Raw genomic sequence first — 22,809 nt, 5'->3', positions numbered from 1 at the left:
GGGTCAAATAGATATCACAATATAGATTCATCCACCGAGTAGCCATAAATTGGTTACAACAATCATAGAAGAGACTAAGCTGTTTTAAGCTAAGATGCTTTCAACATTACAGCTCATACAATAAGATTATATACTGATACACTTTGATTTAGAAATGCAGATGATCAGTTTCGATTAGTATATTGTGCTTCAGGCTTTCATTTGTGTCAATGCGTCCCATATGCTGTAGTGAGAAAGGGCTGGATTTCCCAGGGAGAAATCCAAATGGGTTACAAGTCTGGCTCTGGCTATTTTAGGACAAGTTCCTTTGAGCCTGGGTTATTTGGTCAATCCAGTTACATTCTCGGGTAGCCCCAAGCCAGCGCTCAGAGCAGCGACAGAACAGAGGGGTATCTAACAATCTTGAAACAGCACGGATGGAAAGGTTTTCTTATTATAAGAGGGTATAAAGGAATCTTTAGGCTTTGCAAGGTCACAACAATACATGCAGTTTTCATGTTTTGCTGTATTAAGCAACAGGACATTTTCACATGGTTTTGTGTACTGATATCTGCACCTCTGTTATCTTAGTTAAATAAATACCTTTGTAAACATATAACACAGTTACTTGGTCCTTACTTTCCACAGCTCACGTTAAAAGATTCACAAAACATCCATAGAAATAATGATTTATAGAATGAATACTTATCTGAGTTAAATGGAATAAACATTGGTCAGGTACCATATATACTACTGAATGCCATTTCAAGGGAAAACATTTTAGTTACAAAGCATTCAGAACATGGGTAAGCCATATATTCAACTCTGCAAAATATATAAAAGATACATACTTCTTTTTAACATCCATTTAACAAAAAGTAGTGGCAGAAGTTGCAAAGTTCCATTTACACAGTCCAGACATTTGGTAGTATGAAACTGCTTATCCATGCACTAAATTATGGATGACTTGGTTAACTGAAATAATAGTAAAATCTTCTGAAACAAAAAGGTATAACCAAAACAAACGCTCTGAAGGGTCACAGACAGGCAGTTTTGAAAATTTAGGTGCAATGTTACATGCATGGATATACAGAATAATCTGTAGAAATAATAGTAAAACACTTTTGTTTTTCACCAAAATGCAGAAGGAAATTCAGTTATATTATGCATATTAAATACTACAGACTTGAGGCTACAAAATGCTTCTACCATCTTAACACATACAAAACTACCATAAAGTTATCTCTACAGTACATACTACAACACCGACTCCAGGTCACCACCTGCGATGAGCACATCCCCTGTATCTGTCTAGTCAGGGAAAAAAAGGCCAACTCCAGCCCACCGGCCACCTCCAATCTGTCTCAGAAGGTGGGCATAGATCTTCAGTTGACATCAAGCACTGTGTTGTAGTATTAATTTATGTAAAACCCTTAAAAACCTGGCGCCACTGAAACTTGAGACCTGTTAAACTCTCTACATGTGAGGGATGCAAGAGCTTGTGCTGCGTGAACCCTACATTTGATTAGCAAAGGAGGTTGGCCCGCTCTGGCCGTAGCTCTGGGACTGGCCATATTCACCCACCTGGCCATAGGAGCCTGGCTGGTTGTAGCCACCGGCCGGCCCATAGCTGTCTTGGTTGTAGCCACCTTGGTTGTAGCTGCTGGACTGCTTCTCCATGGTGTCCGGAGCGTGCCGCTGGCCCGAGGAATGCCAGCCCGTCTCCTTAAACACAAACCAAATGTTGCCCGCCCAGAGGATAAAGTTCAAGAAGCCAAAGACCTAGGTGGGGAGAAGAGGAGCTCGTCACCCGGCAGCCACGGTCTCACAGCCCAGCCTAACATTACTGACCCTGCACGGTCCTGGGAGAAGTCAAAGCTGCTCCCAAGTCCATCCTTCTCCCCAAACTTGCTGAAAATTCTTCTCAGCTTTGGAGCACATTCCTAAATTCACCTCCCTTAGCTGCAGCTCACAAGGTGTCTGTTTTCCTTTTTGTTTCCACAAAAAGGTTGAGATTTTCAGCCAAAATAATTTTTTTATTTGAAAACATGATCTAGTTTAAAGAAACTGTGGAAAGAGAAAATTGAAAGAAACTAATTAAAAAGAGAGAGATTAATCGGTCAGCTGGCCTGGAGAGAGTTTTTTTGTTTGTTTTTTTTAAACATTCTGAAGACCAATTTTATGTCCCCTCCCTGGCAGTGTTCAAGGCCAGGCTGAATGGGGCTTGGAGCAACCTGGTCTAGTGGAAGGTGTCCCTGCCCGTGGCAGGGGGGTTGGAACTAGATGATCTTTAAGGTCCCTTCCAATCCAAACCATTCTGTGATTCTACGTTGCTCTTTTTGAGGATTTTTAAAGGAATCTTCAAGGCACAAAACCTTTTCTTCCTAAAGGAGCGCACAGACCCCTTTTCAAAAGCGTTGCATCTGGGGCAAGTTAAAAGTAGCCAGGCCAACCAGTGCACTTGGACGGACCCTTTGCTTTCTCCCCGTCCCAACCCTGCATGCTCACCTCGCTGCTGCTCCACAGCAGAGCTGTCGTCAGTCATGCTCTGCCTTTCCCTGCAGCAAGGCTGTACTGCCAATTACACCATTTCAGCTAACTGGTTTACACCAGGTGATTTAGGTCAATACATGGGTAAAAGAGATGAAAATACATTTGCAATGTAAGGGTCAAAAGTAGTAATCAAAGTTACTTACAACCGAAGTGTTGAGGCTTGACATAACAGGGCTGTGAACAGGCAAGCATTTGTTGGACTGATGTTTGCAGGCAGACATCAGCAACAGCACCTCGTCGGGGTCAGTCGCAATCTTTACATCTGACAGTCCTTTAGCCCAAGCAGATGAGCTCACTAGCCACAAGAATGAGAAGACCACTGTCACAATGAAATCCTAAAAGACAAATTAGTTAGAAGCATTATACTGGTGTGTCCATTGGGAAGAAAAAAATATTAAAAATCATCAGAAAACTGAAAGCTTGTGTCAGAGGAGAGAAAAAACAAGAGCTTGTTATTTCATGGAAGGTTGTGATTACTGTCATCACCTACAGAGCTAATTTTCAGAAGGGCTTGATGTACCTAATGGTGCAGAGCCCTTTGGCTGCCATTTGCATCTCCGACCCCAAGGCCAGATTCCCACACGCGTGTGGCTAGTACTCAGGATGCTGAGCTGCCTTGGAAATCTGGCCATTCGTGGCGCCTGGCTGATGAATTGGGAACAACTGAAAAAATATAGATGCGTGGAAAGGAGCTGGGCCCTCCTGAGGGCTGGCTTTCACCCCGGGTGCTCCTACTGACAGCCGGGGTAGGTTTCCAAAAGGAAGCGTTTCCACCCGTGGCAGCATCTCAGGGAGAACCTGAAACTGGCTAATCCTCAGCTACCAGATGAGGAGTTTTCTCACCAGCTACAGGTAAGGCCAAATGTCCCCGCTCTGCACGAGCCGTGCAGCCGCTAATTATCACGACTGAACAAATAAACAGCAAGACTTGCCAAGCACAGACTCCTCAGCTCCTCTCTGTCCCGGTAAAGCATTTGCTCCCAATTCCCATCCACGTGAAAAGAGGGGAGAAGGGGTGGCGGTCCCTCCAGGATCCAGCGCCTCCGAGCAGCTCTGCTCTGAACCACTCTGCTCATTTTTCCCTTGAAAGACTCTCAGGAGCATGCACAGGCATAAACTTCTCCTTGTCTTAGCCAGAACAAGTGGCCAAGTGACACTGTTGTTGTGTGGGTTTGGGGGGAAAGGAGGGAGGAGGTGTGATTTTTCAAGCTTTCTTGTGTCTTGCTAAAACAGAAGAGCCTTTCTGCTGTCATATTTCATCCCATCTGTCAGCCCACAACAGATGGTAGAGGTGCTAAAGTCTAACATACCACTGACTGCATCGCTGTGTCTTGATATCCCACCTCCCATGGGGGCTGCTTCCCCTTCCCCCTTACAAAGTAAAGGTGTACATGGAAGGAAGAGAAAATGTTCATTAAGAACACAGCGTTTCGGGTTGCTATCCAAAGAAATAAGTGATCCCTGGGAAACATCATTCTCCTCTTCTACAAGCACACCTGACATTTGAGGAAGGAACTCCCCGTGGCACCGCAGGGCACGAGCTTCTTCCACGATGGAAGACGCACCAGTCAATAAACCAGCTGCACAAGCGAGCCATGAACAAAGGATTTCTCTGCTCACGCAGATGGGATTAAATTAACTGTGCTTGGATGCTTTCCCAAAGGATACATCCTTCTCTTTTAACAGTGCCACAATTTGCTTTCTGCAGGCCTGTGTCTGCCACTGAGCTCTGAGCTCCTCTGACCTCCCTTCATGCTGGCCAAATGGGCTTTCTTGAAACGCAAGAAGCCCAGGAGCTGACAACTATCTTAACACCCAAAGAGGCTGCGGGTAGGCAGAAGCATATAGCCCAGAGTAATTTTTCCTCTCAGGGAGATTTCCAGTAAAATAAATTATTGTATCTTGTATGCCCTAGCAGTAACTGAATGAGAAATGGACTCCTAGAGGCAACAGTTCAATTGCAAACATCTAAAAATTCCAGCTGGTAGAAACGCCAAATATTCACTGACATACGGATTGTGATGGGATATGGTCTTTATTTGCTATGAGGCTTGACATGTTATCTACCTGGATGCCAAGCCCCCATGTAGGTTCTTGTTAACACAATAGATGGGGACACACCAGAGTTTTGGGGAACACAATTTTTAAATGACAAGCAATTCTCTCTCAATGCCACCACACCATTAGACTTTGCAAGCTAAATGAAGCTCCGCAATCAGTGTGTTGGCTATAACAGTAAAATAAATGCATAACAGCAGGTAGAAATTTGAAGCAGAGACAAATTGACCCAAACTAACATAATGCAGGAGCTTAAACTTGCTAAAAAGAGGGAAGTTTTAGAAGTGAGCAAAGTTCTTCAAGCAGATGACAGCAGCAGGGGTTCAGACCTGCTGTCGAGCTCACAGAGCTTGACCCCATGTTGGTGAGGCATTTGCACAACTCGTGGCACAAATTACTGCAATCTGCACGAGTCCCTCACTCTAATTGCTAGTAGCTCGTGTCTTGGGCTAAAAAATACTGCTAGTAACATCCAAGAGCACCGTGCAGTTGAGGGGCTGGTGCTAAAGGGACTAAGTATTTCATGTTATTTCTCAGGTCTTCTCCATCTCACCCCATCCTCCAACATTCTGCTGACTTCCCCTGCTGTCCTGCACCAGGGTGTCCACACAAGGCTAACCCTGCCTGATCCTGCCCTCTCCACCACTAATGCCCCTATTTGAGAGCAGATCAGAGCCTTGGGGGAACCCACGGAAAGGGTCCCCGCTCCTGGGCAGGGGCTGGGATCAGCATTCGCAGCCCTTTTATACAGGAACTCCCAAAACCTGTAATGTCTGGCTGGGTGCAAGAAACACACCAAGCCAAAAGGGAGAGATCACACAGTGGGACTCGGAGAAGAAACCATCCAGCTCCTCCGCCAGTCGGAGGACATGACTCCTCCCAGAAACACCTTACAAGACCAACAGCTTGTCAAGAAGACAGGACAGAAAGGTTAATGAAACAGGAGGAATTTTCCAGTGGGTGCTCTCACCAAGGCTACATGGCCGGACTCGGGCTCTCGGAGGATCCATTCCATCTCCACTGCACTGTGTAAGGAGTAAAATACATGACTAGAGCAAACTTGCATCTTCCTGTTTATTTTGAATCTTTGCTAACCTTCAGCTTTGGCTGGAACTTGAACTTCTCTTGTTTTCAAGTGGGTTTGGATTTCTGGCTGAACATTTTCACAGCTCTGGGTGGAACAGAGTTACAAGATAATGACATGCTGAAAATAAAAGTGAATTTCAAGCTAAGCTGTTCTGTGGCTTAATGTCTATCTGGGGAATTTCTCCTTGGTAATTAAAGCCAGAGTGTCTGCATCCTAAAACAAATCTTGCATTTGAATGTTTAATATCCCCATAGCATGGGTGATTTTTTTTTTCCTTTGAAACAAAGTAATTTTTGTAGTTGCTCTCTTGAAATGGTGTCTACAGATCTCTTCAGTGTGCATTGTTGTACGGTTACTCTGTACTCCTAATTGCAAAGTTTCTTTCTCAGATCTCAACTGAGACACTTTGGTCTGCCTACAAGTGCCTTTGGGAAGGAGGCAAAATAGGAACATGTAGGAGAAAGCAGAAAACAAGATTTAAAATGTGCTGAATATCCAGGGAGGGAGTTTTTAAGAGCCTGAAGTATGGGTAACAACAAAAAAAAAAATCTTGCTGCCTTTTTCAAGTTGAAACTTGTTATTACTGAGTTTGCCAAAAATGCCTACTTGGAACAAATTTATATATTATGTTTTAGAACAGAATTGTGAATGCGCCTTTTCTTTTCATGGTAACTGAAACATTTTTCCTTGCTATTAAGCTACTGGCTTTTACAAAATGCCCATCTTTGGAGGGGTCAGTCGCTGAAGTCTCCCGAGCACAGTTTTGGATCCCCCATCGTCCAGCACAATCTCACCCAGACAAAAGCACGTGCAGAAGCTGGTTGTTCGCTCAGAAAGGGGATGTGTTTTGCCTGCTCTGAGCTGGTCGGTGCCTTCAGCAACCCCCAGAGCGCTGTAACACATGCGTCCCCACGCGCTCTCTGTGCTCTGCTCTCCCTCCCGGCCAACGTGGTCCAAGTTTGGCACGACGGCCCTGGGCTGTTTTGTTTGAAAACATAGAAAATCTCAGCTCTGGCCTGGCCGGAGGGTGCCCGACATCCCTGCCGCGCTCGCGCTCCCTTCTCCCTTGCTGAACCGCAGCTGCTGGCCCCGTAGCTGGCTTCCACGCAGGGCCTTCAGGGCCTCTCTGGAAGCCTTTTCACCCGCTAATGCTCATGCTACAAAACCCCTTCATTTGACAAAACCCTCTCGTACATTTACAGCATGCAAGGGAGCAACTCCTCAAATGCCGAAGCCTATAAACCCTCCCAGCCAGAGCCTGTCTAGCCCGGCGGCACCGCCAACAGGTTTCACGCACAGCCACGCCAGAGCAGAGGGAGATTTCTTTACCCCAGGAGGGGCGAACTGCTCAGAGGATTTGCTTTCACAGTCACAACTGACCTAAAAATTCAAGAACCACCCCAGCAAGAGCCATAGCCCCAGCCCAGGAAAATGGCCAACACCAGGCTGCTGCAGGCACTAAACGCCTTCCTACAGTGGCATTTTAGCTCTTTTTTTCTGATTTCAACAAGGCCCCACCCCAGATTTTCTGCAGAGTGAAGCTTTGAAAGAATTACATGCTTCTTGCAACGGTGTATGGCCTTGCAAGCTTGCTTCTGGCAGGGGTGGGCAGAGCCCTTTGGGAAGCACCAGCATGTACAGCAAGGTCACCATGGGTTGTGTTTCAAAAATGAGATGACAAAAGCTGGCTGAAACAGCTCTTTGAAATGCAGAGAATTATTCAGGTTATTCATAATGCCATTTTTTAACTGCAAAGGATTCAGGCTCTTTATTCTTTTCCTATCTATTTTCTAGAAAGCCACACAAAGGGGAGGAAATAAAACATGTTTAATCAAAGACATCTCCAAAGAGCAGACTAGGAGTGTACTTAACTCATTTGGTCCACAACATATGTAAAGAACCAAATGCCTTTCTGCTTAATGTGATTATTCACAGGACTCCAGATGCAAAGGAAAGATCTCATCTTCTTACATGTAAGCATCTTTATGCACTGTAAGAATGAGATTATCAAGTAATCACTATAAAAACAAAATATCTCTTCACAGGGCTATGCCAGTCACTTTTCTTGGCTAAATCATTTTATGCTTTTATATTAATTGATTGGAACACTAATAAAGTGATTTGCATTTCTACATGAACACACGTGATTTTTCGTGGCCTATCTACAACTTCCCAAAGGACAAACCTGAAGGCACACAGGGACAGAGCTGTCAGTGTGTGGGTTTTAAATGGAGTACGTATGGGGTATAGAAACTACGGAAGAAGAAGTCTGAGTGATGGGTACTGAAGCATACTGACCATTACTGTTCTTTCCTTTATATTCCCACTCCAGAGATAGATGGAAGAACCTACCCCTGATCCCTAAAACTGCAGCACAGGACTAACTGTTGGGTTGGTTACTCTCTGCCTGAAAGCAGCTGCAAACATAGATCTGAAGCATTGAGACAGAGGTGCTTGGGGTGCCAGTCCCAGGGTGCAGCTCATCTCCGCTCTCATCACAAACCAGCAATGCCTCCCCAGGGTACATGGTGTTACTCAAGTGGAAATCAGCTTAGGTTAGGCTTAGAGACACAGATATACTGAAAACTGGTGAGATTTTCTACATCGCATTAATTACAATCTAATTCACCATCTCCAATTAATTCCTTTAAAATGTTTCTGGCTCTTGAGCGCTAATCAGTCATTTAAGAAACTGGCTTGCACTTGTTGTACCCACTGAGGCGAGCCCCCAGCTCCTCGCTGCACACGCGCGTCGGGCAGGAGTTTGCAACGAAATTAAAATCACAGCTGCGGTTTGCAGAGCTCAGAAACACATGGCACAGATCTATCAGCCAGCGAGGCAAGCGGAGGGTGCCTGCAGCAAGGGCTCGCTGCTGACAGCCCCGTGGGAAGGGGTGACTCCCACCCCTGTCACAGGTCGATAACACAACCGGGGCCCTGTGCAACCCAAAGGAAGATTTTTATCCCCCAAACCCAACAGGTAACGTTAGCAACAGGCACGGCTCACTGCACGGTGCCACCCAAACAGCCACGGAAGGAGTTAATGGCTTCTCCTACTGGAAATACTTCCTTGCCATGATGTCTCACTTCACACCGAACATTAAAATATTTTTCCACAGTTAAAACGATGCTTCGCTGAGATCTCAGCACATGCAGTTGGGTTTCCCTGTATTTGGATAAACAAGGTAAACTCGAAACATTTGTGACTGAAATTTTCTCCGCGAGTTTCTTGTGACTTCATGGTCATTAAATTCTTTATAATTGTGTATTCTGCATCCAGTCAGGCTGCTGCAAGTTGGTAATGCACTGATGGTGCTCTGACCACCTGTGCAAGGGTTTTGTGAAAAAATATTTTAAAATTTCAAGTGAATGCTTTTTTTCCCCCCTCTCTCCACTTCTCCTGTCATACCGATTTTTCAAATCCTGAAGATTTGTCAGGAGAAAGGCAGCCAGCTCTGAGAGGGTGCCGCTTAAAGGCAGATGTCATCCCAGACTGAGCAAACATCAAGCCAAGAGGAAGTACAAGGCTTAAAATGGGAATGGTTTTAAATATGAGACTGTGATCTCAGGCACTGCAGCAGAAGCAAGGACAGATGAAAGTATCATCTTCTAACTGTTCACTAAGAGGCAAAAAAACTGGTAGTCTGGAAACAGTGCCTGACACACAGCGACGAGGAAGGAGCGAGGACTGCCCTGCCACCCGCACCGACACGTGCTGAGCGACGGCTGGCTGGACTCAGGCGTGCACAAAGCACCCCAGATTTCTGCTGCACTTTTCTTTGGGAAGAACGATCTCAGGGATGAGACATACTCACACATCTGATTTGATATATGTGTGATCTTGCTGGGTACGTCAGTTCAGTGTAGCATCTGCCTGGAGCTGGAGGATGCGTCGCCTGCCTCCTTTGCACAACACATTACATCCCTTCGGTGAATCCTGCAGCTGTGGGAAGCTGGTTCTCACTCTGAGTTTCCCTTGACCCTTAAATTCCTCCTGCCTGCAGCTGCTTGCTTGTTCTCTGCCTGGGGCTCTGCATTTTCCCTACATCTCCACTGCACAGCAGGACTCACACCCTGTCCCAATCAGGCTGTGACGTTGCAATCATTGCACTGGACAGAGACCAGCAAGGACGTTGTCCACATGAAAAAGGGTCTTTTTTTCTAAAAATACCCAACACAGCAGAGCTGGCAGTGCAGAGGAGATGCTGGAGCATGTGGCTGGGGCAGGCACAAGCTGAGCATATCCCTAAGCCACTTCTCAACGCCACTCACCAGCAGGAGCTGCTTTTGCTGTAGGACACACAAAAGCATCTCCATATTCTGAACAAATAAGGTCATTTAGGCTTGGTTTAAAGACTGGGAAATTGCAAACAGCAGCTTTGGTAACAGACACTGGTTAAATTTAACATGTAGATTTAATTACAATCCATTACACAGAACAAATTAAATCAATGCCACGTTAATGCTGCAGCGGATTGCACCGTGCATCCTGTGACAAACACAACTGCAGCAGCTGTGTCAGGAAAATCCTGGACAACAGCAAACAGCCACATCATAATCTGACATATTAGGGTTTTTTTCTCTTTCCTTTTTCTATTGCTACACAGGATAATGTGGCTGGTCAGGAGAAAGAATTATTTTCCACAAGAAAATGAAAATGGCAGATCTCTCCGACTAATCCTCTGATGAGACAGTTTGAAATGACATATTACTTGATATCAACTCAATCAAGCAGAAACAAGGCACTTTATTTATTTACTGTTTCTGTAGGAACCCCTTTATCTTGCCTGCTCTACCTCTCCCCTGTGAAGATTTCCCCTCCTTTCCTCACCATTTTCTAGGGAGAGAGGAAAGGTCCCAACAACCCCAAAATGAAGATGATTCATTTCTTTTGATGTGGAATGAGAATGTTTCCTTCTGTGTCAATTAATCAGTTTTGAATTATGCAAACTTAAATAAAACAACTCACGTCTCCTTGCAGCAGGAAAATCTTTCCCTCAAAACCCCGTGATGCTAAGATTACCTTCCTACAGTTTAATCTTTGCTTACTGATACTGTAGTTATTTCCTATAACAGGTACAGCCTTTCTGCACTGGTGATTTATTTCCCTTTCTATTATATTTTTCTGATTCTTTTTATTGGTGGCTTTCAGTCATTTAAGGCACAAGTCTCAGCCAAATGTCTGGTTTCTGTCAGTCAAACTTCAGATTTTTCTGAAATTGAGAACTCACTCTTTCCTTACATCGGTCCTCACTAAACTCCCGCCGCCTTCCCTTTGAATTCCTCTTCACACCAAGACCTCGGAGAAATATTTCCCCTACCTTAGTGTAACCTTATCCTTTCAGCCATGGAGGAGAGGGCTGCCCATGGAAGGAAGAACGTGAGGCAACCCTACAGCCTGCAGATGCAGAGACCTGACCCAACTTCAGCGCAGTGGAGGATCAGCACACAGCTGCCTAGCAAGACCAAGCGGTGTACCATGGGGCGTGATGCACTAACGGGTAACGGACATCTAGAACAAAATAGCTCTCACTGGTTTTACAGTCTTGATTTATAAGAAAACGAATGCACAGTAGCACCTGGTTTTTATCACAAACCTTCAGGAATCAGTAAAAAGAAAAATAAAGGCACGAAGGGCCACAGCTCAATGGGTGCATTGAAGGACAACTGGAAGGTGAGGAGCCTCGTAAACCAGTGCGGAGACACAAGTGTGCTGGGAGCTCAGGGTAATACTGGAAAACCAGCCACATAATTCTCCAAAGCAAAATAATTTCGCTCAACCTAGCAGTAATTAGCAACAAGCAATCTCCCTGGCTAGGCTTTGGGCACGGACATGGTTTCACTTATCTGCTATCTTGATGCCCAAGATCTCCTCTTTCCTTTTCTCCCCACCGATGAAGCTCTGCTGTCACAGATACATGGCTTGAGTCCCAGTCCTACATCATGTTCATTATTTGTGTGAACATCATCACTGCAGGCAGTGGGAGAGAAGCGAGGAATCCCACAAGTACATACAAGATTAGGACTAAACTCCACCTGCATATAGTCTCTGTTACTCTTGATGTTAAAAGTTTAAATCACCATTAAGGTTAAAAAAAACAGGTAAATGCAGAGATGCTTTGGGCATTGGGCCACTTGGATCTCTCAGACCATGCCACAACCTCAACCACCAAAAAAGCAAGTGGTTAAGACCTACGCCTGAAAACACTGCAAAAGCACACTTACAATGAGAGGCCCTCTGTTGTTTTCACGGTACTTGTTCTGGAAGAAGATATAAACCACGGTGGCAGCCAGTGAGTAGAGGAAGGCAAAGACTGCAATGGTGACGAAGAACTCCGCCGAAGAGGAGAAGTCCCCTATCAAGGAGAGCTTTTCTCGGTGCTTGCCCTCGCAAGTAGGAGCATCGAAATTCACTTGATGTAACCTGGAAAAAAACCCAAAGAGCGGTAGGTGAAGTGTAGAAAAAGTAAAATGTTACTTGAATAAAGATATAAATACATTTGCTCTGTCTCCCTATCTCAGTCCCAATGCGCTTCGATCTCCTGCTTGAATAACCGGCCCTATAAGTAGTCCAGTGGGCTGTGCTCTTCAGAGCTGCTTGTACACGTGAGATTACTTCCATGTGAGCACCTAGGTGAAACTGAGGACCTGAACACATCTTTTAATCAATCTCAGAAAACTTGATGTTCCAATGGTTTGGTACACCACCTCCCTCCCACCCCCCTTCCTTCTTTGGGTTTTGCCATGGCAACAACTGAAAAAGGATAACATGAGAAATGACTTGATTCTCAAATTCTTACAATCAAGGTGGCAGAAAACAGGTCTTATCCTCTATATTAAGGCCATGGGATACCTGTATTGGGAAGCTCACAACTTCCTTATGTAAAATAGCTTAGTGCACAGCTACCTGTGGCTGTTAGCCCTTGGGGCTGTGAGCCATATAGTGCCTCTACATTAAAAGCTTTTAAAACCAAGCTGCAGCAGAAATATACAACTTGGGTCAAAGAAACAATCTGCATGCCCTGGTTTAAGCAATCAAAGCCCTACCCTTGTACTCACGTACCGTTCGCAACCAGCGACCAAGCTAATAGATTTGTGGTTCTGTCTGGCAGCTCCTGCCAGACCCTTCTTTGCTCTAATAATTTTCGTTTCTGATTGAGAAAGAGAAAGGGGATCCTCAGAGGGGGTATTTTGACAGGTCCTTTTGCATGGCCCAGATCAGCATCAGTGGGGACATGGGGTCCGGTGAGGGAATCACACTATTCTGCTCTGCGCAGGGAGAGCAGAGGGGATGGAGCCAGCAGCAAGTTAACAACAGCAATTAAAGAAGTTATGATCTGGTGCAGAGAAAGGATGAGGCCTTCTGGGAGACATTCCTCTGCTCAAGGGCAATTAATATATGCAACAGCAAGCCAACGGCAGCAGCAGCCATGAATATATGACTAAATAAAAAGTTAGGTCCCCAGAGGAAAACAAAGTACCCGCAGCAGAAATCACAGAAGACGGATTAATGGGCGTTGGAGGATTGCATGACTTTTTGCTTTTCCTGATCCGAACTAAATGCACCCGAACGTGTAGGCAGAACCTTTTCATCAGTGGCTGATGCGTAACACCGGTTATTTGCCTCAGGCATTTTCTTTCCTGAGCTTCTGTCGCTATAGCAGTGGTGGGATGAAAACAAGAAACATGTCTGCCTGGATTGGGGAGAGGAGCAGCGGCTGAGTCGCCTCCCCTACGTGAACACAGCAAAGTCTGATGAAAACTGAACATGAGAGAGACTCTAATGCTCACGATCAGACAGTTTCCTGACTTGGGTTTCAAAGCTTCCTGCTGCCAGTGCATGCATGCTTTTTGTCAGGGCTTATTGGTCTTTCCTAAAGGGGGGCAAAAAGGGGAGGGAGATTTCCTAGTGCCTGCCATGCCAGTCTTGCAGCCTGGAGAGAAAGTGGCTTTGTTTCAACCATAGCTAGGATTATGGAAAGATTTGAAATGTATGATTGGCATGGTCTGAAAAGAAAGCTTTCACTGCTTTCCTAATGCACACCTGCTTGGGCGCTGCATTGACACGAAATGAAACTGGGAACCTGGTTCAAAACCCCTTGAAAACAGTGGCAGCCCCTGGGGGGTTTTTGATCAGGATGAAACTTGGCCCCATCCCTCTTTTCCCAGGGGAATGCAATGCTGTGCAGCCAGAGGCTGTGCCCACAGTCCCCCTCAGGTCTCACCTCGAGGGCTTGAGGCTGGGTTCAAGCCAGGTTTCACATTCCACCCAGCCCATGGGCTGCAGCCCAGGGCAGAGGGAACAACAGCGATGGTGTGCAGAGTCAGAGCTGGGGACCACCCTGTGCTCCCATCCACTGGCAGACCTGGGGTCCCCCGATCAGCCCAGGCTTTGCAACTCCACACAAAGGCATCCAAGGGTGGAGGGTTTATTTGTTTTGTTTTGTCCCCCCCCCCCGCCTTCTTAAACCACCAAATGCTTAAGTAGCATTTTCTGCATCTTAAATAATTAACCATGTTTGCCATGTCTGAACGGCCACACTCGGGTACCACAGCCGCTTTAAGGGCCCCGCTGCGGGGTGCGGTATCTGCTTTTCCAGCTGAGTGCAGCGAGAAGGCTCTGGCCCCTCACAGGAAAGCCAGGCTTTGCTGCGATGGTGGGAGCTCGACCGTTTTGTGCTATCACCCCACACTGCAAACAGGCTTTAGAGAATTGCTCTGGCCCTCACATTGCTTTCACAAGCGCTATGACTGTGCTGAGCTATAATAAATACAATCTGATTGCTTTGGGGAAAAAAAAAAAAAGAACAAGGCAATTCTGCACACATTTTATCGTGTAAAACACATCTTTAGGGTGGTGGGTTCTTTTCTCCCCTGGAGTCCTGAAATAGCACACTGGGCAACGTATGCCGTTGCAAGCAGCAGTTCAAACTCCTGAGCATACCAAAGATGAAATAACCTAAGGAATATATCTACCAAGATTTAGTCTGGGAGCTGCTGCCCATCCCCTATACCTCCGACTGGCCTCAGTCACCACAGCCCTATCCAGTCTCGTCACCGGCAACTCACCAGTCTTTCTGAAACATGGTAAAGTAACGGAGACCACTTTCCTTTTCTGTTCTCTGTTTTCCTGACTGCACCTTAGTTCTGAATCATGACAAGCCAGAGAAAATGTTCATATATTATATTAACATCTCACTCATACCTTCCCAGCAGTGCTTTTGTGGCCAAGCATCTGTCAGGGATACCAGATCACATAAGTCTTCTTCCATCAAGTTATTTTTATTCGCTTGCTTTTCTTTTTAGCTTTCCCTAAGCCTCTAAGAGGATGTGCGGTAATTGGTGCCTCTTATGGCCACCTCACCTCTGCCCAAACAACGGAGGTCTCAGTTATGCAAAGGGACCCAAAATAGACCATGACTCAAACCTGGGAAGAGGAGCCGTGGCAGGGAAGAGAGGTGAGTGAGCCAAGCCCTGGGGTGGTTAGGGTGGATGATGACTTCATAAGATGCTTTTGAAAAGTTTCTTTAAAGCAGGGGAAGATCAGTGACAGAAAATCCAGTTTTACTAATCAAATCTCTCTGATCTGGAATGGCATCTCAGAGGGAAAGCTCTGATTTTTCCACCCATATTGCTGAGTCAGCCTTTCTGGGGGCAGCATGGCTTGGTGATGACTCACAAAGAATTGTTTGCCTCTACCTCTGCCTCCCACTTTTTCTGTGTTCTGACTCTTACTTCCTCTGACTTATTCTTCTTTCGTCTTCTCTTATCTCTCAGTCTTTACACCCCCACCTTTTCCTTGGCCAGTGTCTCCTTATGCTGGTTTTCTTATCTCCAGCACCACCTCTGCATTTCACCTTTGCCTCTTCATTTCCTCAACAAGATCAGGAGCCCGAGAGTGACCCTTTGCAATCACGTCCTTTGCACTTTGTTAACATCTGATCAATACCATGGGCTGCATTAGCAGAAGTGATTTTCACTGATCAATGGACAACGCAAATAAGGAACACTTAAGTAATAAATGTACTTAATTAGCGAAAAATGTAATGAAAAACTTTCCCTCCCCAAGTTCCTCTGAAAATGAGGTGGACAGTGCTTTTTGCCTTATATTGTTATTAATTCAGAAATAAAGCTGATGACTCAGGAAGGTGACCTGGCACCCCATGCTGATCAGAGCAGCGCTAAGGTCAGCCTCGCTGCTCATCACCACTGACCCCATCCCCTTCACCTGCTGGGTCTGTTTGCTAACAGCAGCCACCATTGCCAAGCCATCCAGGTCTGAATTCCCTCAAATTCACTTGAATCTGAAGCAAGTCCACCAACAGCAGTCAAGTTTCAGTGATGAAGTCACAGTAATTAAGGGCTTCTGAGGTTTCTTCTACCGTTTGGCAAACTTTCTATTGTCGTGGGAAACATGATGACAAGACAGCTGTATTGTCTAGCTTGACAAGATCAAAAGAGGGCAGGAATGTTTTACAGTGAAAAAAGGGATTTTTTACGCTGTTCCACAATAGCGAAGAGCAGTTACTTTTTCAGACACTAATTACCCCTGCTCTGAAAACAATACACGAAGCCAGACATGCCGAACAAAGCTACAGCTGTTACGTGTGCGTGGGGGAGCAGAAGCTGTGCTCTCTCCATGTAAATGTGAAGATGCCTTTCTTCCCTGAACTTCCCTAGTACAATATTCAAGCCACAATTTGCTTTTAATTATAGCTCCTCTTTTATCTAGCAGCCCAGTCCACCTGATGAACCTTGAGCACAAAACCAGTCAGAGCCAACTGCCCCAAAGACCCATTTTGTCCCATGTCCCACTCCACCAGCAGATACAGAAAAGCCCAAGCAGGAGAGTGTGCACCAAGTGATCTAATCTCGTCTGACTCACAAAACCTCCCCCTTTAGCAATGCACACAGGGCTTGGACTTGAAACCAACAGAACATGCAATTAACGGCAAGTACGCACTCAAGCATTATTGATGAACGGGCACAGATTTCCTCTCCTGGGCTTTGATCAGTGCCTGGATTAATAACTAACAGATAAAGTTCTGCCTCCAAAAATTCTCAATGGGGGTTAGTGGTTTGCCGTTCCTTTACTAGGATGTGGTGAAAAACAGTGCTTTTTTTTTTTTTGCCTATCTGTTTTGACAGGTTGTCCTATTTTCTGAAAATAGCATCTTGTAATCCACCCCCCAAACCGTCTACAACATGCTTGAGCAAAATCCACAGCACCCACACATGTGCTTGCAAAAATCCAAAGGTCCATTATCCTTTCATTGGGCTTTATTTCCCCCTCACTTGTTTCTGGTAGTCAAACTCAATTGTATTTACTGTCTGCAAAGCAAGGAGAGAAACACACCATTGGAAATTAGTTATTGCAGGTAGCGCTCGTGGAGGAATTTGTTGTGAAATGTTTATTTTGGCTGATAATCTCCAAAATGAGGGAAAAAATAAATTTCAAAATACAGCAGTGAAATGCTGAAATGCACAGGGCCCCTTAGTGAGTCAAACTCTCTGGCGAGGCAGAAGAATAGGACAGGGGTTTTTGCCTTCCTTTCTCTGCGATACAAAGTAAAGGCATTTCTTTTAGTTAGCCCTGGAAACACTGCGTCTCCCATGTTCCAGAGGACTGTGCTGATGTGCTCGCACACTGGTGCCTCCAGCCAGCCAGTCCCTGGGCAAATGCCCCTTCTCAAGGTGCTGAATATGGATTTTTCATAGGCTTAGTGGAAGAACACTAATAAATGAGAGCCCTTCCTCTCACAGAAGAGCTCATCATTCCCATAAGACTTCTCTAGAGATATTACCTGCATGAAGAAAAATACTTTAGAAGTGACCTTTAATACTCAGGTGAAAGTAGAAAACTGCCTGAGAAGAAAAGGTCTTGTCTTTAATGCAATCAAGGTCCACTGACTCTCCCAACACCCTTCACGGCCTGTTTCCAAGGAGGAAGCAATGCCCACAGCGCTCCTCACTGCAAAGAGCATTTCCCCTGGCGCTGGACATCCCCGCGTGTTCAGTGCTAAATCCTGGCTCTCTGAAAGGCTGCCCACACAGCAAGGAACAGGCTCTCCTCCAGCCTTTGGGAGGGGGGATGGAGCTGAGCTCTGCAGCCTTCTCCTTCTGCTCCCAGATCTGCTCTCCAAGGACAGAGTCCTGAGGGGGTGGACCCTGCAGCAATGAAGTCACACTACAAGCTCTCATACACACTATGAGCTCTTGCAGAGGGAGCCACTGCCAAGCAGTTGCCCTCAGTCCATATTTTTTCACAACTACAATCATTATCCAGTAATTCCTGTAGAATCTGAATCTTCACAGCAGGCATCCTGGAGCTGCTGAAGTCAGTCTCTTTTTGAGGTGGCCAGCCTGTTAATACCACATTTGAATGGCTTGAAGTCATTAATGCTGAAATTCTCTCCAGCCCTTCCAAGTCCAATAGCTGAAGAGTCAGCAGAGCCCTGGACAGCCGTGGGAGGCAATGGGCTTAGCCCAGCAGCGGGACAGCAGGTACCATAGAGGTGACTGCTCCCTGGCCCTTTTGCACCTGTGATGCTCTGGCAAAAACAGTTTTCCAACCCTTTGCTAACAGCAACAAGACTGTTTCTCCCCTCAAGCCTGTTCTTTAACAGCTCTTTTCCCAAGACGAAGAAAGTAGTTACCATTTACTTGAGTATTCCTGTTCCTCACCTTTCCCACCTACCACCACGCACATCCCAGCGCTGCCTGCCATAGCCATTCGAAACTGTGAGGTGCTTATCGATATTTCCTAACTGTCCCAGCAATTTTCCATACCTCACTCTACCAGCTCCCAAACGCAACACCCCCTCCAGACTCCCCAGCATCCAAAGGTGCCTTCAGTACCCTCCTCTCCTTGGTCTGCTCCCCTTCCAGAGCAGCAGCATATTAGTTTGTACCACATACCTATCCCTACAAAATCAGTTCTTTTTTCTCTGGAGAGAGGGAACAAAAATATAATTCTCCAACTGACTCAGCAATCCAAGCTTAGTCTTTTGTTTCTTTGCTTTCTAGAGGAAGAAAGAATACAGTTTGCTGATCAAAGAGTATTTGAAAGTATTTCATTTTGAACTTCTGTCCTCTCAATGAAATCTCTCAATTTCTTCCAAAAAATATCCCAAAGCCCATATCTCTCTAAAATTATTCAACGCTATCAGTAGTTTCACACAAATACATATGTCATCTTGCAAACATTTATTCCTAACTCCTGTCCTGGACATTTGAACATCCTAAAGATCTCCACTTTGTCACAGCTGCCTTCAGCAGCTTACACGCATCCAAATGCATGTCCAGAGCAGCATCACCAAAAAAAAACCCCAAAGACGATGCTGGGAAGCTGACCAGGAAAGGTGTAGCAACCTATATTCTCTTCTGATTTATGTCCAGTCAAAATAATGGAAAATATTTCCCCTCCTCTGATATTGTCAATTTCTTAACTTGTCAGGTTCCAGCCCTCACTCACACATAGCTGTTGTGCAAACATTTGGCCAGCACAATTTTCCTACAGTACTGTCTTTAATAGGACAAGCTGTCAGCCACAGTTGCCGTTTCAACACACCACATTGTGTGTGCCGCGCTGGGAGAGGTGGTAATTCCCCCAGTGCCGGCAGCTCGGAGCAGGCACGCCATGATGCTTATCCAGAGCATCGCAACACGCATGTCCTCTGCTCCATCCCTCTCCACCTCACATCTCCCATTAACATAGCAAGTCAGAGACCTTTTGAGGTGTTCAGTTGTCCAGGAAGGTAAGCTACAAAACCCTTCTGAGGACAGGATCTAAAGACATTGGAATAGGGACAACCCCAGCGGTGGCAGGGAGAGGGCACCAGTGACGCATACGCAGCCTGGGAGCCCTCTCGCAGAAGCTGCTCCCAGTGATTGAGTTCACAAAACTCTTGGAAAACAGCCTGCACAATAGCTTCGTCACAATCCTGGAGGAAGAAACGTCCCGGACGAGTGCCAGCCGTAGCAATGAACCTCCCCAGACTGCGCACGTAACAGCAATGCAAGCCCTAGTACTCCGCCGTAGCACCAAAAAGGAAATAAAATGGCTCATTATAGAACACGCGCCGCCGGGAGTACTCGGAAAGCTGAGTGGGTGATCCCAACCCCACTTCCAAGCCTACATCCAGACCCAGATTTATCTCCTGAGATATTTTCACAGCTTTTCTCAGAAATACACACTTTTCCTTGCTGTGCAAGCAGAGCATAGCACTCAAAGACATGCTCCACTGGTCTTATACAAACCCAAATACCTTCTCAGACTGGGCACTTACATTCTTTGTGGTACAGACTGGTGGCGTTGCTCTCTGATTTCCCTTCACTGAGCTATTTTCTTGGGGTGAACTGCTTCCTAGTCACTGGGAAGCTTAGCTACTATCTCTGAAGGAAGGTAACCCTTGATTATCTTAAAAAAAGTCATTGTATCCATGGAACAATGCAAATTAGGAGGCCTGGAAATGCTACAAGCATGTATTTTCATTGCCACACACACAACTGTCCAACGCTACCTGGTCCCACCATAAGGTCCTGACTGAACCCATGGCTCTGGTGTCCCTCCTGCTGCCCTCTCCTCTGACAGACATGGGAATCAGCTTCCAAACTAACAAGCCTCTGTCAGAGCAGAACAAAAGCTTCCATTTGAAGAAAAATCTACAAAAACCTGAACATCTAGACATACAACATAATCAATAGAAAGCATAAAGCAAAAGCCTAAAAAAGAGTCATTGAATCTAATAAGACCATTTCTGAGAAGTGGGTGTGTCAAATTCCCCAGCAGTGCCTTTGCATGGGGTGATGTGGGACTTGCTGAGCCCCTCACTTCTGCATCCCAACATGTTCTGCTGCTGCCCACATCAGTTCATAACACTTGCGCTGCCTCCAATCCACCTTGCCTTCCACAATCAAATGGGCTATGAATGCCATGTAAAATAAATCATCATTTGGCATCACCTGATGTTAAGCCAGAACCACCTGAAAGCATAAATCCTTTGCCCTGTGAGAAGCAGGGTTCAAATACAGTTTAATTTAGGTCTATAAAACCTGAAAGCAGCAATTTCACCTCCAAGACAAGCTGAGATAAATGCAACAGCAATTACACAAGATGCAGCAATGTTTATTCCTTTGTATTGTATTTTAACTATAATTTTCTCAAGTATATTGTCCTAAGGTACTTAAAGCAATCAAATTAAGTCCTCTGTAGAGTTTTACAGCATGACTCCAAGAAAACTCCCAGTCAAAATATTTTCATTCAAGGTACACGTCAAATCCTTTTCTCAGGGAGCCCGTGGGCTCGACCGCAGGCTGAGCTGCACCCAGGGCAGGAGCCAAGGCAGACCTGCGGGTCCGCTGATGGACCTGCCGACAAACTGCTGGCACCTTCACGCTGAATAACCCATGAAGCATTGCTTCTGGGAATCCAGATAGGGCAGTAAGTGGTACCTCACTGAGCGGGGCGATGCTGGATGGGGTTGGATGCCCACCTTCTCCAGAGTCTATTGAATAAGAAGAAACACAGCATTAAACCCTTGACAAATAAATTCCTGTAGAAGCCAGGTGTGGGAGGAGACCAAAGACATCCCACGTATCCAGTTCCCCACAGTCCGGGGGAAACCTTTAGGGCTGCTGCACAGCAAATGCGGACTGAGGAGCAGGGGAAAGGGGAAGGACACGTGTTTGATTGTCTCCACGCTGGGTCACCACATGCTGTCTGAAGTATGGGATGAAATGCCAAACAAAGCAAAGCTGAAGGATTTCTGCTTTGGTTACTTCTGTACTGGCAGCATGAAAACGTGCAAAAAAATTTGCAAGGGAAGTTGTAAAAAGCCTGACTTTTAGAAAAAGCCTTTGTGGCAGGCACAGATAAAACACCATCACCGCACAATACTGCAGAGACTATTCATGAATATATATTAAAATTCAGATTTGGAAAAAGCTGCATATATTAACAAATCCAAAAGTGACTTCTACTTTAAGAATAAATTCTGGCTAAAGTATTAATGAAGAATTTTCTGGCACCAAAACAGTGTTAAGCATAAAATTCAGCCTCTATGAAGCAAAATAAGCCAGTCTGGATCAATACAATCCAAATTCATCAAGAATCCAATTACTTTGAGTGCCAAAAGAAAAGCTTCTACAATTTAACAAAGATTTAAGCAGCAGTGTTCTCCCTTCTTTGCAGCAGACACCATCTCCAGAAAGTTGCTACCACTTTCCTTCCCCTTTTACTTCCCAACCAGCTGTGTTCATGCAATGTTGTGCGTGGATGTTCGTAACAGAAGACAACAGCCTGAAGAGCTGCAAAGCAAGACTAGTCTCCTCTACAGCCCCAGTTCAGCACTCAAAGATGTGTTTGCTTGAAGTTTTAAGGGATTAAAAACTACAAAGTATAAGCTGGAGAACACTGAGGATAGCAGCAACTGAGAAGACCTCAGCATCTGGAAAAGTCACCTTGTCTGCAGAGCTGCTGCCCTGTGACAAGCCTACTGGCTGGAGCAATCAGCCTCTCCCTGGTTGTGCAATGGACCGGGGACTTCAAAGTTTCACAAATATTGGCAGCCAGACCTCCTCTCTGACCTACTCAGGCAGTGTATCATTGTGCGCAGCCCAACACACCAGCAGCATAAGTGAGCTTTACCACTTATGTAGCCACCCTTGGGCTGGGGCTTGTTTGACACAGAAGCTAAGCCATTCAGATCAGCTGGCAAATTGTGGGGGTGGTGGAAGATCTCTTCCTTCACATGACAGTGCATCAGATGTGCTAAGGACCACGTGCCCAGGTTCAGCCTCAAAGAGAAGGTGAAGATGAGGCTGTATCAGGTTTCTGGTGGTTTTCTACACATCTTATGCAGGAGCAAAGTGTCAAGTGACTGGAAGCATCTCCCAGTCCCTCACTGCTGGGAAGAAGATACTTGCATTTATCCACAGTTCAAACAAAAGTGAAAACTGGTAGTAATAACCATTCTTTGGCCAAGTTGCCAGTCTTGAAGATTTCTACAAAGTGGGTTTTGAAGACTCTAATTGGGGTCAGGAAGAGGCACTCAAAACTAGAAAAGCCACAAAGTTGTCCTTATTTTCATCTGTTTTAATCAGACCAGCAATGATTTCCAACTCCCTGACAA

The 22,809-nt window shown here is 45.6% G+C and overlaps 1 protein-coding gene across 1 annotated transcript in view; it reads right to left on the bottom strand.

Annotated features, from left to right (window-relative positions):
• Positions 1-7: 7 nt before the first annotated feature.
• The window catches only part of SYNPR (synaptoporin), a 110,189-nt gene continuing 87,387 nt past the window's right edge, over positions 8-22,809 (bottom strand). Inside the window, exons 4-6 of the mRNA XM_068409135.1 lie at positions 11,903-12,101; positions 2,676-2,867; positions 8-1,761 (exon numbers count right to left, since the gene is read on the bottom strand). Coding sequence (XP_068265236.1) covers positions 1,495-1,761; positions 2,676-2,867; positions 11,903-12,101 — 658 coding nt within the window. The 3' untranslated portion in view covers positions 8-1,494. The remainder of the gene's footprint in view (positions 1,762-2,675; positions 2,868-11,902; positions 12,102-22,809) is intronic.

Source organism: Nyctibius grandis, chromosome 10 (assembly GCF_013368605.1).
Source record: "Nyctibius grandis isolate bNycGra1 chromosome 10, bNycGra1.pri, whole genome shotgun sequence".
Classification (NCBI taxonomy): domain Eukaryota; kingdom Metazoa; phylum Chordata; class Aves; order Nyctibiiformes; family Nyctibiidae; genus Nyctibius; species Nyctibius grandis.
This window is presented reverse-complemented; position numbering and strand designations above follow the sequence as displayed.